General features: G+C 45.6%; 1 protein-coding gene across 1 annotated transcript in view; it reads right to left on the bottom strand.

Annotated features, from left to right (window-relative positions):
• Positions 1 to 254: 254 nt before the first annotated feature.
• Positions 255 to 15,246, bottom strand: part of PID1 (phosphotyrosine interaction domain containing 1) — a 206,139-nt gene continuing 191,147 nt past the window's right edge. Inside the window, exon 3 of the mRNA XM_090269241.1 lies at positions 255 to 1,040. Within this exon, the coding sequence (XP_090125367.1) occupies positions 564 to 1,040 (477 nt within the window). The 3' untranslated portion in view covers positions 255 to 563. The remainder of the gene's footprint in view (positions 1,041 to 15,246) is intronic.

A 15,246-nucleotide genomic window follows, 5' to 3' on the forward strand; every position in this document is an offset into this window, starting at 1 on the left:
GAAGGCTGTGCTGATTGGCTTACTGAGGAGAGACTCTGAAGCATGCCGTGGGGGAGGAGTCTGGGGATTGAACCCACCCGACCTTTTCCTTCAGCCCTGCCACTTCCGAACCAACACCAGGGCACGCACCCTCCCACTCCCCCGCCCATGACTAGGGATCCGATAAGCGCATCTAACATTCCTGTTGGGTTTCATAAGGCAAACTGGAATGGTCCACCAAATAACAGCCTCAGCGTAGCTGGCTGGGAATGGTGAAAATCGGCATGGAGCCCTCCTACCGGGAGGCACTGGGAATGAGAGGGGAAAAAAAGAGAGAGAGTCCAGCACTCCACCCCCTTCCACGTGCCCACCCTCCTCGTGGTCACAGCAGTAGCAGATTTCAATGTAATGTAATTACTTTAATAATACATTTCTTTAGGTTTAGAATTGCTCTTCTGAATTTAAAAAGCTTGGTCGGCCAATCGTTTGGCTGTCTTTCATCCGAAATGCGAATCATTGCTTATTCATCTATGGTCTGGAACTCCCGGACCGGTGCTGCCTTTGCTGAAGCGCCCTGAGTTCCTTCAGCCGTCGTCGGATTCCACTTCCTGGGAAACCTCCTCGGATGAGCTGTTCCTGTGGATCCGGCCGTCGCTCTTCATACTGTTGAAAGTCTTCCTGAAGGCCTCCATCATGGCGTGGGCCAGCTTCTTGGCCTCCAGCTTGCTCTCGCACTCGACGGCGTGGCAGTCCATCTGGTAGGACAGGTCGTCATTGATCTCCCTGTAGACCCAGGCGAAGATGTTGGGGCTCACGTTGTGGTCGGCGGTGCAGTAGGCGATGCGGGCCACCTGGAAGGTATCCATGTGGACCGTGGCCTCCCCTTTGTGGTCAAGGTGATGGAGACACACTTGGAATGGTCGGATTTCCAGAAGGGCGTTGGTGGGAAAGATGTCTTCTCGGGCTAGGGTATGCCTCTTCCAGAGCTCAATGACTGGCTTTTCTGTGCAGCCCGAAAAGAACTGCATGCCTGTGGTGGGGACTTTACCCAGATAGGTAACCTGCAGAGGAGAGAGAGGGAGAAAAAGGGAGAGGTCAACAGTAAACGCCATTCCCACTGTTCATTGCAATGTTCTCCGTCCCAATGGGAAGGCAAATACCTTTCTTGCTCTCGAAATAAATAACTGTCATCAGAATGTTTACTTTTCTCCCTAACAGGTGATCCACTTGGCAAAGATATTAAAATTCTTTAAATAGAGCTGGATTTAAAAAATCTAATTTTGAAAGAACTACTCTCTCTCTCCCTACCCTTCTTTTAAGCTCCTATTAAAGTGAGTGATAAAAGATCTTTTACATAAGTTGGCATTTCTTTAAAATCATAGAGCGTATTTTCAGGCAAACACAAGCAGAATCTAATGACAGGAAAGAGTCAAAAGGATGGTGCATCTGAAAAAAAAAAATCCTTCTAAAGCATCTAGTCTGCTTTTCTTTCCAAATCTGTCAATGGTCAAGTCCACTTAAGCTACTTGCTTCTAGAAAATGCTAAGGACACACACACACACACACACACACACGCACACACTCAAATGTTCTGTTTAAATTATGGCCTAAAACATTATTATTTTCTCTCCAAGACAATTTTTGAAAATATAGCAATACAGTTGTGTTTCAACCTAAACAGTTTTGAATTGATGGGTACCATCTGGTTACAGTGATAATAACTGAAAGATCTACAGATGGTTGGAGACTTAGAATGCATACTTATCAAATAACTAGATGGGCAGCACAAAAACAAAGAAAAATAATTCCAAGTGATTCAAATAGCGTCCTCTTAAAAACCTGTTTGTGACTACCAAGAAGAGATTTTCATTCTTTCATTTTTTTTTTATTCATCAAAACAGACAGAACTGCTATCATTATGGAAATGCATAACATTGGAGAAATAATTTCAGAAATAAGACAAAATAGTATATAATTTGGTGCAGAATTAGTGGCATAGATATAAATACTATGGATTTGAGAAAAAGACCAGGAAAAATGTCCAAAGAAATGATGAGAACTGAGAAAGAACACTTGGCCACAGTGATTACAAACCATTATTGACATTTAGTGGGAATATAAAGGCCACACACTAAAATTTTGGAACACAGAAGTCTTGTTACAACTTCTTGTGCTTTCTCTCTTAAACAACAGTTAACTGGACACTCCCTTTAAAAACATAGCTCCTTAGTAAAGAGGCATAAGTGCTGCACAGTCTAGAGATGTTTATTCAGAACCTATTATACGTAACGGCAATATGCCAAGTGGACATGGAGGAGGGGGAGGGAAAAGATGGGGTAGCCTGAAAATCAATGGAAAACAATTGGATATTTGTTCAGAGGCAAAGTCAAGATTTAAATCCTAGCTCCACCATACACCGGGGGGGTTGGTTCTGGGCACATTGCTAAACCTCTGCATATGCATAGGCGTAATTATGATGGAAGGAAGACTTTGAAAGGCACAGCAAGCGGTACTACAAATACCCTGAACATTCAGTGGACAGAGTTGTGGTGCCCTGCTGGCAGAAGGCTTCAGAGAGAAGAGTCATGGAATTTCAAGATAGAAGCCCAGCAAGTCAAGGTGGTGTGAGGAGGGCGCAGAAAGGCAAGGGCTATAGGGAAAGCCCCCAGGTGGACGAATAGGCCGCTTTGAACTGACGGCATATTAGGTGGTGACATTAGACAGCCTTGGAGAAGAGAGAGAAGGTCCAGGACCGGTGGATAAAAGCAGACTGAACCTTGGGGGAATGACCCTGCATACAGTCTGGGGAGTAAGGACTTCTCTGCTCTTGGTGGAATGCCGATAAAAATCTACAGCCCAAGGAATGCCTGGATCTGAACAAGGCTGTAAACTTGGAAGACCTGATGATGCCAGGAAGAAAGGTGGACGGGGAGGGCTGGCTCATGACAGGATGCTCAGGCAAGGCATCGTTAGAACAGCTCAGCCAGGAGCGTCAGTAGTGAGACAGGACAGAGGAGATGCACGGGAACGGTACCACAGAGATAAAACTGACAACGCACTGGAAGGAGAAAATATCTCAGACCCCGCGAGTGCCCATACGCCCCAAAGAGGGCAACTGCTCGAAGAGCTCCCTGTCACGCGGGATTGGAGTCACATAATAAAGATGGCTTTGCGAGCAAATGCACAGTACCAGGTTCCTGAATACCATTTATGGAACACGTACTTTCTCTATGTGGTACTTTATGACACCCTTATTATTTTTAACAGCGTTATTTTTTATTGAAGGGAAATTCACATCACATAAAAGTTATCACTTTAAAGCATATGATTCAGTGGCATTTAGTAGTCGAAGTGCTATAAAACTATCCGCTCTAACTAGATATTTTCATCACCCCCAAAGGCGACACAACACCCATCAGGCAGCCATTTTCCATTGTCCTCTTGCGAAGGCCCTAGCAACCACCAACCGGCTTTCTGTCTCTATGGACTTACTATTCTTCATACTTCATTTAAGTGGAATCGCACAATGTGTGACCTTTGTGCCTGGCTTCTTTCACTCAGCATAATGTTTTCAAGGTTCATCCAAGTTGTACCATGTATCAGTATCTCATTTCCTTCTATGACATCATTACTTTTGGAAGTTTAAAGGCAAATGGGGAAAATGAGTTTCAGCGCTTGAAGTGAAAACATACTCTGTTTTTTGTATCCACTGAAACTAGAAATAACTTTATATGTGATACAACAATTCTTCATGGGGATAGAATCTCCTTTGATCTGCTCTAAGCTTGTCCACATCTCCCCCTACCACACACACAATTTAAAAAATAATTACACAGTGACTTTTATTGAGATATAACTAAAGGATGAGTTTAAAAACTTCATTAGAAGTTGCAAATGACTCACTCCAATGGAAAGCAATTTCACAGTTCTGAAATTTTGAGAACACAAACAAAATGTTTTCCTCTCTTATAAATATTTATTACTTAAAAACTAAAGATTTTAAGAGACATTAAATTTTGGAAGTGTGCTTGAGAGAAGAATGGAACGAAGAGTAGTAGCTCCAAAAGTTTTATAAGATAATAATGAAAGCTACAAATAATATGTAGACATTTATAAATAGCAATTTTAAAACAACTGAGGTACAACATAGATGCAATCTCTTGAAATTAAACTTATTACGCAAGTGTCTTTATTTAGCAGTCCCATTTTACCAGGGTCACCTGTCTAGCACATTACACGTCAGCCATAAGGTCCCCATTTACATACATCCTCAGTCAAGTCAAGCCACATAGACACTGAATAGTAGTAACGAACATTTGTATGAGCACGTCAGGGAAAAAGCACTTAGCATCTCTGGATCCATTGGCAACACAGTGGTTCGAATGGAATTTTAGCATCACTAACCCATTTTAAAAGGCAAGAATCTCAGGTCAGGTGGTAGCACTGCGAGACAGCATTTATACTGCCAGGTGTTGGGATTTCAGAAATGTTTTGATTATTTGTGGGGAAAATTGCGTAGAAAAAGACAACCTAAAGAGACACGTGTTGAATTCCTGGACCATTTTGCTAGCAGACGATGGCCATTTACAGCTTTGAGCCACTTACTCGTTATTCCCATCTTCGAGGTATCAGAGAAATTTTGGATTTATGTGAGCATCCAAATATAGTGGGTCCTTCCATCGAATGAACAACATTCTTTAGTCTGGTGCCTTTGTTAATGGCACTTTTCTCCAAGACAACAGAAGCCTGGGCATTTCTTTTAAAATGTATTCTGTTTTGTAACTGCAGAGAAGATTCAGAAACCTTCTAAAATGGTAAGGTAAAATACTGCACAAATAATTAAATAATACACATAGATAATACTACCATATATTATATATTTTGCATAATATATAATCTGTTAATAATATGTAAAATCTGTTTCCTAAAACTCAAAAATTGTGTGATATATTTAAAATGAAATCAAAGAAAATAAAACATCTCAGGAACGCCAGGCTTCTGCATCTTCCCAAAAGCAAAAAGAGAAGCATAGAGATGTTCCACAGCACTACCCCGGCATATTCCATCAGCTTCACTCGTCGTCGTCGTCGTCGTCGGCAGCCGTCCGTCTCGAGAGACGATGGCGTAGCTTCCTGAGAGTCTATCTGCACTGCCGAGAATGGCTGTGCAGTCCGATTCGGGAGTGACAATCCCTGCCGCACTTGGTACAGGTGAAGGCAGATGGCTGTTGTTGCTGCTGCTGACGCTGCTTCCGCCTCGATCTTTTCTGGACCGCCTCCTCGTTGCGCGCAGCCTCCGCGCGTGACGTACCTTGCCTGACCGCGAGCCTCCAGGCTAGGCGGTCGTCTGCTTGAACTTCCCATGTGTTGAGATTGATGGAGCATTGTGTCATGTCCTTTTTGCAGATGTCTTTGAACCGCAGTTTTGGGCGCCCTGTCATCCTCTTGCCTTCTGCTAGCTCGCCGTAGAGGAGGTCTTTGGGGATACGGCCTGCATCCATTCTTTTGACATGGCCGAGCCACCTGAGGCGTCTCTCGCTAAGAACTGCATGCAAACTGCACATATTGGCTCGCTTCAGCACCTCGGTGTTGGGGACCTTATCCTGCCAGGCGACATGCAGGACGCGTCGCAGGCACCTCATGTGGAAGCTGTTGAGTTTCCTTTCGTGCCTTGCGTAGGTGGTCCACGTCTCGCTGCCATAGAGGAGAGTGCTGAGTACGCAGGCTTGGTAGATGCGCAGTCTGGTTTTCTCAGTGAGGCTGGAATTGTTCCACGCTCGCCGGTTCAGTCTGGCCATAACTGTGGCTGCCCTGGCGATTCTCCGGTTGACCTCCAAGTCGACTGACAGAGAGCTCGAGATGGTGGACCCGAGGTAAGTGAAGTCGTTGACAACCTCCAGGGTGTATCCGTCGATGGTGATGCATGGGGGAGTCCCCGTGCCTTGAGCCATAACATTCGTCTTCGTCAGGCTGATGGCTAGTCCGAACTCCTTGCATGCGTGGGAAAGGCAAGTGACTAGCTGCTGGAGTCCCTCTTCGGAGTGTGATGTCAAAGCTGCGTCGTCGGCGAAGAGCATCTCACGGATGAGCACCTCTTTGACTTTGGTCTTGGCTCGTAGACGGGCCAGGTTGTAGAGCTTGCCATCGGATCTGGTGTGAATGAAGACACCCTCGCTGCAGTCCTTAAAGGCGTATTGGAGGAGCATGGAGAAGAAGATTCCGAACAGCGTAGGCGCGAGGACGCAGCCCTGCTTTACTCCGCTGCTGACTGGGAAGGCCTCAGAGGTTGCGCCGTTGTAGGACACCGTGCTGTGCATGTTGTCGTGAAAGGACATGACCACAGCAAGCAGATGTGGTGGACAGCCAATCTTCCGTAGCAAGCTGAAGAGTCCGCTTCGACTGACCAGATCAAACGCCTTCGTGAGGTCAATAAAGGCGAGGTAGAGTGGTTTATGCTGCTCGTGACACTTCTCCTGCAGCTGGCGTAGGGAGAAGATCATGTCCACTGTTGATCGGCCAGCTCTGAAGCCACACTGGGACTCTGGGTAGACGCGGGAAGCAAGGGTCTGCAGGCGGGCAAGAGCGACCCGGGCGAATACTTTGCCGACGACGCTGAGGAGAGAGATGCCCCGGTAGTTGTTGCAGTCACTGCGGTCTCCTTTGTTCTTGTACATGGTGATAATGTTGGCGTCTCTCATATCCTGGGGGATGTAACCCTCCTTCCAGCAGCGACAGAGTAGATGGTGGAGCGGCTGTAGCAGGACTGGTTTCCCGCTCTTTAGGATTTCTGGAGGGATTCCGTCACTTCCTGGTGCTTTCCCGCAAGCGAGGCGGTCGATGGCTTTGCCGAGCTCTGCCGCAGTAGGTGGGGTGTCTAGCTCCTCCATGACTGGTAGGTCTGGGATGGCGTTAAGAGCAGTGTCTGTTACGGTGTTCTTCGTTGCGTACAGCTCGAGGTAGTGCTCGGTCCACCGCCGCATTTGCTGTTCCTGGTCAGTGATGACCTCACCTGTCTTGGACTTAAGGGGGGCGATCTTGGAGGGGATTGGGCCTGTTGCCTTCTTGATACCCTCATACATTCCTCGTGCGTTGCCTATATCGGCGGCTTCCTGAATGCTTCTGCACAGGTTTAGCCAATAGGTGTTGGCACAGTGGCGGGCGGTCTTCTGGACTTTGTTCCTGGCAGCCCGTAGAGCTTGAAGTGTACTGGGAGTGGGCGTGACCTTGTAAGCCAGTAGGGCCTTCCTCTTAGCCTCGATCACGGGTTCCATTTCTTCCCAGTGAGCCTCGTACCAGTCAGCGTTCTTCCGCTCTTTCTTCCCGTAAGCAATAATGGCGGAGTTGTATATGGCGTCGCGGAGACGTGGCCAATTGGATTCGATAATGTCATCTGCCGCCACTCCCTCGCCGAGTGCATCTTCCATCTTGTTGATGAATTGCTGGGTCTTAACTGGGTTGCTGGCACAACTGGTGTTGATGCGTGGGCGACCCTTCATCTTGGAGTGGTGCAACCTCTTCGGCATTATGCGCACCTTGCTTACCACGAGGGCATGGTCCGTGTCGCAGTCTGCACTGTGGTAGCTGCGGGTGAGGAGGGTGCTGCCAATATCCGTTCTTCTGGTGATGACGAGGTCAAGCTGGTGCCAATGACGGGAGCGGGGGTGCCTCCATGACACCTGATGGATCTCTTTGCACTTGAAGAATGTGTTTGTCACGCACAGGCCGTGGTGACACAAAAGCTCAAGCAGTCGCTGACCATTCTCATTGATCTTTCCTCTCCCAAAGTTTCCAAGGCAGGTGGGCCAGGCCATGTGGTCGGCTCCTACTCTTGCGTTGAAGTCTCCAAGGAGATAGAGAGCGTTACTTCTGGGAATCTTGGATAACGCTTCGTCCAGTGCATGGTAGAACTGTTCTTTCTCTTCGGTGGTGGCGCAGAGGGTTGGGGCATACGCGCTAAGAATGCTGACTGGGCCGAAAGTTGTTGACAATCGGAGGGTAAGTAATCTCTCTGTGCCTCCTGTGGGTGGCTCTATGGAGTTAACAAGCGTGTTCTTCACAGCGAACCCAACACCGTGCTGTCTTGGTTGGTCCGGAGACTTCCCTTGCCAGTAGAAGGTGTAGTTGGTTTCTCTGATAGTTCCGTTGTCGGCCAACCGGGTCTCCTGTAGAGCCGCAATGTCGATGTTTAGTCGTGCCAGTTCCCTATCGATGACAGCGGTTTTCCTGGCACCCTTGATCCACGGAAGGTCTGCAGTAAGTCCGGGGCACATGGTCCTGATGTTCCAGCTAGCGAGGCGAAGAGCCGGAGGCTTCTTTCTTGTTGTTTGCTTGGAATTAACTGGTGCGGGTGTTTTGTGGCCCACTTTTCGAGAGGCGCCTCTCTGATCCCCACGCACCCAGTGGGGCAGGCGAGCCATGGCGAGACGGTAGCTGTCCAGTGAGGTGCGATGACCTCTCCCACCGTCAGAGGAGACCCCTGGCGCTCGTTTCCTTCGCCAATCGGATGAGCTTATAACCGGTATCTGTCTCCTCCCATGTTGAGTCGACATCTTGCGATGACGCTGGAGTGTCCTCTCAAGTGAAACTGAAGCTACAGAGCCTGGGCAGGGTGATATGGAGGGTCTGCTGTTGCCCATGCAGCAGACCCCCCCTCTCTTCGCAGCTGAAGGGTCCAAGGGAAAGACAAAGTCAATACAGCTTGGCTTCAGGTGCGCCGCAGGAGTTGCCGGTGTTGACTACAATGTCAAACCGCCTTAGGGACTCCGGCTCCGGATTTTCTGTTGGGGTTTACTCCCTTAGCCTTTCCCCTGAAGAGGTATGCCGCAAGGCAGCGGAGGTTTTTTGGGGTCAGAGTTTTCCTTCTCTGATTTTAGAGATGTCCTTCCTCTTTCCTCCTTTACAGTCTTGAGGGCAGCATTTACAGGCTAAAATAGAAACTGGCAGTGTAACCTTCTAAGCAGATACTACCAATACCCTGCTTGGGTATACTCACCCAACAATAAACATCTCTTAAATGTCCTCCAAGTGCCATGCCTCGAATTAGTAAATGGCAGTGCAATGGCAGCCAAACATTTGGATCAGTTTCACTAAGTAAACCACCAACACAAGTAGGTTTTTAAACAATAGAATAGTGTCTCATTTTATTAAAAATAATAACTATTTTTAAGCAACTTACCAGCAACACTGAATAAAAACCTGGCTGTGTTTCCCACTGTTTCAACTGCTCCTCAGCTGGCTTTAACACAGCAGTATCCTGACTGGTGGCCTGAGTTAAGACTTGAAGAACAACAGTGCTGGCACTATTGTGATCCATGGAAACCAATTGGCTCAGTCCGAATAGCCCGGCTCTCCAGCTTCCACTGTCCAACACGAAGTGGCGTCGGTTGGTCCCGCGCCCCACGCTTGCAAGTCCACGCGCTGCCGCCCACTGATGCCGAAAGCGGCTTCTAGGAACGCGCCATGTTCTGAGTCGCAGCTCTAAACGATGCGGACGCTAGAATATCGCGTCACAGACATCCACAGCAATAAAAAAGATCAAAATACTGATACACAAAACAACACAAATGAATCTCAAAAAGCATTACGCTAAGTGAAAGAAGCAAAGCATAAAAGTCTACATGAAGTTCTAGAAAATGCAAAATTATAGAGACAGAAAGTAGATCACTGGTTGCCTTGGGCTATGGGGCTAGAGGAAAGGATGATACAACAAGACACAGGATAATTTTTAGGGAGATGGAAATGCTTTAATCTTGATTCAATAGTAGTTATGCTACCGAAAAGCAATTTGGGGTCCTGCTGCCTGCCGCCACCCTCTAGGCAAAATTCCAGAAGCAAAGGTTTGGTGATAAAGAAAGTCTATCCAGTCACAGCTTCAATTACTTAAGCCTATCAATTAAGGCTAAACTCTAACACCTGGGCCCTGCTATCACTTCCCCCTGTTTTAATCACCTTATTTCTATAGGGCTAGTTACAAACTAAAACAGCATAAAATACAAAAACTACACAACTTTGGAAGAATGACAGGCTTCTGCCTCATAGCCTGTTCCCTCTAGAACACCCAAAGAATAAACCAGGGACCCTCTGCCAGGCCAGCCCAATCCTTTAGAAAAATAGGAAGCCCCACACTTTGTTCTTCCACAGAGACACGAACTTAACAGTATACTGTCTAAAAACGCTTTAAGAGAACTCCAGAAACCAGTTAAAAAGTCATAATATCCCAGGAAAGTGCAAAGCCAAAACCAGCTACATTAGAATGGTTAAAAAATTATTTCACCCATGAGAGCCCCTCCCCTAAGCCAGCACAGAAACAACCTTAAAGAAATGAAGACCTAATAATTATGAGACAAAAATAAAAACGACCATCTTAAATAAGTTCAATGAACTTCAAGAGAAAACAGACAACTAAGGAAAATCAGGAAAATGATGCATGAACAAAATGAAAATATCTTAAAAAACAGAACTTCAGGAATTGAAGAATATAATAATTCAATTAAAATATTCACTAGGAGGACTTCTGGCCAAGACGGAGGCATAGACAGACATGCGGCGTCTCCCTCCACAACTAAGAAGGAATACAATTACCTCAAAACTAGAGACAACCATAAGTTCCAGAAAATCAAAGTGCATGGAAGTCCAGCAAACAAAGATATAACCTGCAACCAGGACCACCCTATTCAGCTGCACCTTTACATACTACATAAAACACTTTTAACTTTGAAGTAACTGTAGGCTGAGAAAAGGGAATCAAAGTTGCAAAGACACGACCTGAGTTCTGCACGTCCCCTCACAGCGTCCTTACGTGTTCTTGCGCCGACGAGTCCCTGCTGTACCGTTGTTGTTCGACTGGACCGCCGTATACACTCTGAATTCAAATGTTCACACCTTAAACTTTTCCACTGCAGTGCGTTGGGTCTCGTTAGTTCCGCCCCAGGCCCTCCTTTTTCCTTTCTGTTCGAGCAGGCGGCGGCGGTAGCTCGTTCAGACATGGCCAAAATCCCTGCAGAAGCTCAGGGAAAAAATGAGGAAGTATTCTGGTCTAAATCCAGAGAATGCTGTGGGACAGGGACTCTTAAAAGTCACCATTGTAACAGAAACTGGCCAAATATTTGTAAGAAATTGCAAAAAGTAAGTGAACGGGCCAATTAAAGCAACTGAAAAACTCTTCAGGGAAGCTCAGAAAGTGTATGTTAGAAGAGAGGAGGATAATGAGGAAGTAGCCCTCTTTAACTCTCTAAATCCGGGAGACAAAGGAACTGTTTTGGCGCCAAACTGCGCCCAGGTAAAGGCGCAGCTTCACTAACCCGGAATATTCCATCAGCTTCACCTTGGCAAGTGCTGCCAACCATGCAGATGCAGGAAGGCTATGAGTGGATCACGTGGTGACTGCTCTCCGCCGCAAGACTGACAAGGGCCAATGATCTCACCAAATGTTCGCTGGGACCTGCGACTGATGTCTGCTCTCACCTGGAGTTTGCAATGGAGGCCACAGAGGCTGTGGGAGACAGACAAGCCCTTTCTCCCAGCATGGGATTATCAAAACTTCTCTTGCAGGGCCAGAAAATGGCCAATTCTCCTGTGATGGAAGCACCTGCTGCTTGAAAATATGGGGATCTCCTCATCTCAGACCTTGGCAAGACTCCTGGATGAGTCTTCTCTTGATCCAAAGGAGCCGACCCTACCCAAGCCAGTAATGAACTGGTTCCTGCAGGATCTGGTCAACACGAAGCAGGAGTCAGAGGGTCTGACTTATACCACAGGGTGAGCCTTGGGAAGTCAATGAAACTCCTGTTTGGCTGCCTTTGTGGAGTTGATACATTGTTTGAAGTCCCATGCGGTCACATAAATACAAAGACATAATGAAGTTGGCACTTCTTAAAGAAATACAGGAAAAGAATGATCTGAATAGAAGTTCCCTAGAAATGGAATAAAAATAATGATCTAAACAGAGTTTCCATAGAACTGGAATGCAAAATGATAAAATGATGTACCAACACAGCCTCGCCCTCAGAATAACCTCTTTAAATCAGCCCTGCTATCATCCATAATGGCATGCGTTCTGGGATCCCGACTTTGCCTGTGCGCTTTCTGCTCTTCAGTCAATTATTTCCTGCCTGCCTGCCTATTCCTAAATCTCCTGTTAAATTTTCCTGAGTCTGGCATTAACCCATAGAGCTGACTATAAGTCACTGAAGAAAAAAGTGAATATATATATATACATATCGGTGGGCAGCCGTCCGTCTCGAGAGACGATGGTGTAGCTTCTTAAGAGTCTATCTGCACCACCGAGAATGGTTGTGCAGTCCGACTCGGGAGTGACACGGTATCCGTCTCCTCCCGTGTTGAATCGACATCTTGCAATGACGCTGGAGTGTCCTCTCCAGTGAAGCTGAAGCTACAGAGCCTGGGCAGGGTGATATGGAGGGTCTGCTGTTGCCCATGCAGCAGACCCCCCTCTCTTCGCAGCTGAAGGGCCCAAGGGAAAGACGGAGTCAATACAGCTTGGCTTCAGGTGCGCCGCAGGAGTTGCCGGTGTTGACTACAACGTCAAACCGCCTTAGGGACTCCGGCTCCGGATTTTCTGTCGGGGTTTACTCCCTTAGCCTTTCCCCTGAAGAGGTATGCCGCAAGGCAGCGGAGGTTTTTTGGAGTCAGAGTTTTCCTTCTCTGATGTGCCCTGACTGGAAGATCGAACCAGCGACACTTAGCTCGCAGGCCGACGCTCAATCCACTGAGCCAAACCAGCCAGGGTAACAAAACTACCTTTATTAATAATTATCAAATTTTAAATATATTTATGTTGTTGTGATCAAGGAGGATGCATACTAATTGTAAAGATTACTCGAATGTTTAAACTTTAAAGACCTATGGTCACAGAAAATAATTTTTGAGAATTCCAATTATTTATATTGTTTCCTTGCACAGGAAATAGGATAAGGTGGGAAATATAACTAAGCAACAGGTCTGAAATCTATTCTTTTCCTTGACTGGGGAAAGGGGAAATGACCCAGAAAATAATGAAATAACCTTGTCTAATCTCCTTGTCAACTTGTTAATGGCAGACTGTCTGCTGTTTTCTGGCAAGAAAAATCCTTATTTACAACATGCCTCTTGCAGGATGTACCTGCTTGCCTAGAATTGCCGATGGTCAACAAACCTGACATCTGCGGAGTTATGGAACCTGGCTTCCAGGAAAATGTTTTATAGGCTCTATACCTAAGTATAAAGAGGGAAAAGATTGGAAGGGCTCTCTTCTGCACAGCTAACATAAGTACGTACAGCATCAGGTATCTTCTGTGTGAATTTGGGCTAGGCCGTTTATGACGTTGCAAGAAGGGCCTGAGAGAGCCACGCTGATGCCAGCAGACCTCATCACATTTTGCTTGTGCCTTCTGCTTATTTGTTTTCCTGGAATTATGAGTAAAGTGTGGTACTGGATGAGACTTCCTATTGGAATATCTAATTCTTTCTGTAACATCGTAGGGTAGTCAATGGAAGACGTTCAGCACACACTTATATTAGGATGACAACTGTGGTGGAGGGACAGGGCAAGAGGGTTATTAGAGACCAGGAAGGAGTAGAAAACTCATAAAACTTGTTATTGTTAAAGAAGAGCTAGTTCGTGGTAATCTTGTGAAAAGATGAAGTGTGGTATTTAGATTATATTGACCATATTAAAAAGAGCCATGTAGCAATTTTATTTAAAATATTTAAATGTTTAAACAGTATTTAAAATAGATAGAGATTATATCCTTTGCAACCATTTAAATGTTAGGTAGAAATATCTGCTGTAGAGTTAAAAATGTGTGGTCAACTAGAATACTGATATATTTTATTAAAAAGTTAAATGAAACCCCCAGGCTCTGTCTTACCTTACTGATTCTTACTTAAAACATCTACTTATAATTTAGAGAAATGCAAACTTAACTGCACTGAGATACCTATCAAATTGGTGAAAATTAAAAAGCATGGTACATGTTATGTTGGCAAGGTTTGGAGGAATACATACTCTCACAAATTGCTGGTTGGATTGCAAATTGATATAATTTTTTTTTTTTTTTGCAAAGGAATTGGCAATATATAACAAAACCATGCAAGCCTTTTGATCCAGCAATGCCCTGTCTAGGGATTTACTCAAAACTACCCTCCATTAATATGAAAATATGTAATCACAAGTTTATCCACTATGGTAGCATTTGTTACTATAAAATATACAAAAAAAAAAAAAAAAACTAAATGCTCACAAAAAAGGGAGCAGTTGGATAAATTCTAGTACATCTATCTAAGGTACTATTACATATGTGTAAAAAAGAATGCTAAAAAGTATATGTACTTATAGAGAATGAATTACAGAGTACAATGTCTGTCCAGAAAAAATCCAACCACTGTTAATATAACTACAATGGTTTGCACGACATTGATGCAACCAGGCAGCCAAGGAGAGGGGACTGGAACGCGCACGCATGAACAATGACAACTTCACTGTACTAGTCAGCGGGGGCGGTAGATGTTGTTGAGTGAACATGTGTACTGTGTGGCTATCATGTTCAAAATGACTGAGCGAGTGCAGTAACAAATCTGCATCCAATTTTGCACTAAGCTTGAACATTCCTCCATGGAAACTATTTGGATTCAGAGGCTTTCAGGGATGATGCAATGCATGCAGCACAAATAAAAGTGTGAAACAAACACTTCGAAAATGGCCACGAATCTGTTGAAAGCGATCCATGTTCTGGAAGGCCTGCAACAAACAGAACACCTGAGAATGTTGAACATGTTACAGGTTGCAATCAACAAAGATCAGTGACTGACAGAGTGAGAACTAGAAGCTGATCTGGGGACTCCAAAAACTACTGTGTCCGAGATTTTGATGCAGGCTCTTGACATGAATATATTGTAGCAAAACCAGTTCCATGGCTTCTGCTAACAGAGCAGCAGGAACATCGTGCTGCAGTTGCTAACGACTTAATTCAAACTGCTTCCAATGAACCAGATTCCCTCAAGAAGGTCGTAACCAGAGATGAATCGTGGCTCTCTGGCTATGATCCGGAAATGAAGGCCCAGTTGTCCCAATGGAAGTCACCTGGTTCTCCACACCTGAAGAAGGTGCAGCAAGATCAAGACCATGTTAACTGTGTTTTTTTCATTGGGGAGGTGCTGTCCATCACAAGTATGCCCCTCCAGGCTGAACAATGGTCTTCCTCAGTTGAGAGGTGCAATATGACAAAAATGGCCGCAGCTATGGGCAACTGGTGATGGGCTACTTCATCAC

The sequence above is a fragment of the Furipterus horrens genome, unplaced genomic scaffold, assembly GCF_987537825.1.
Source record: "Furipterus horrens unplaced genomic scaffold, mFurHor1.1.pri manual_scaffold_1, whole genome shotgun sequence".
NCBI lineage: Eukaryota > Metazoa > Chordata > Mammalia > Chiroptera > Furipteridae > Furipterus > Furipterus horrens.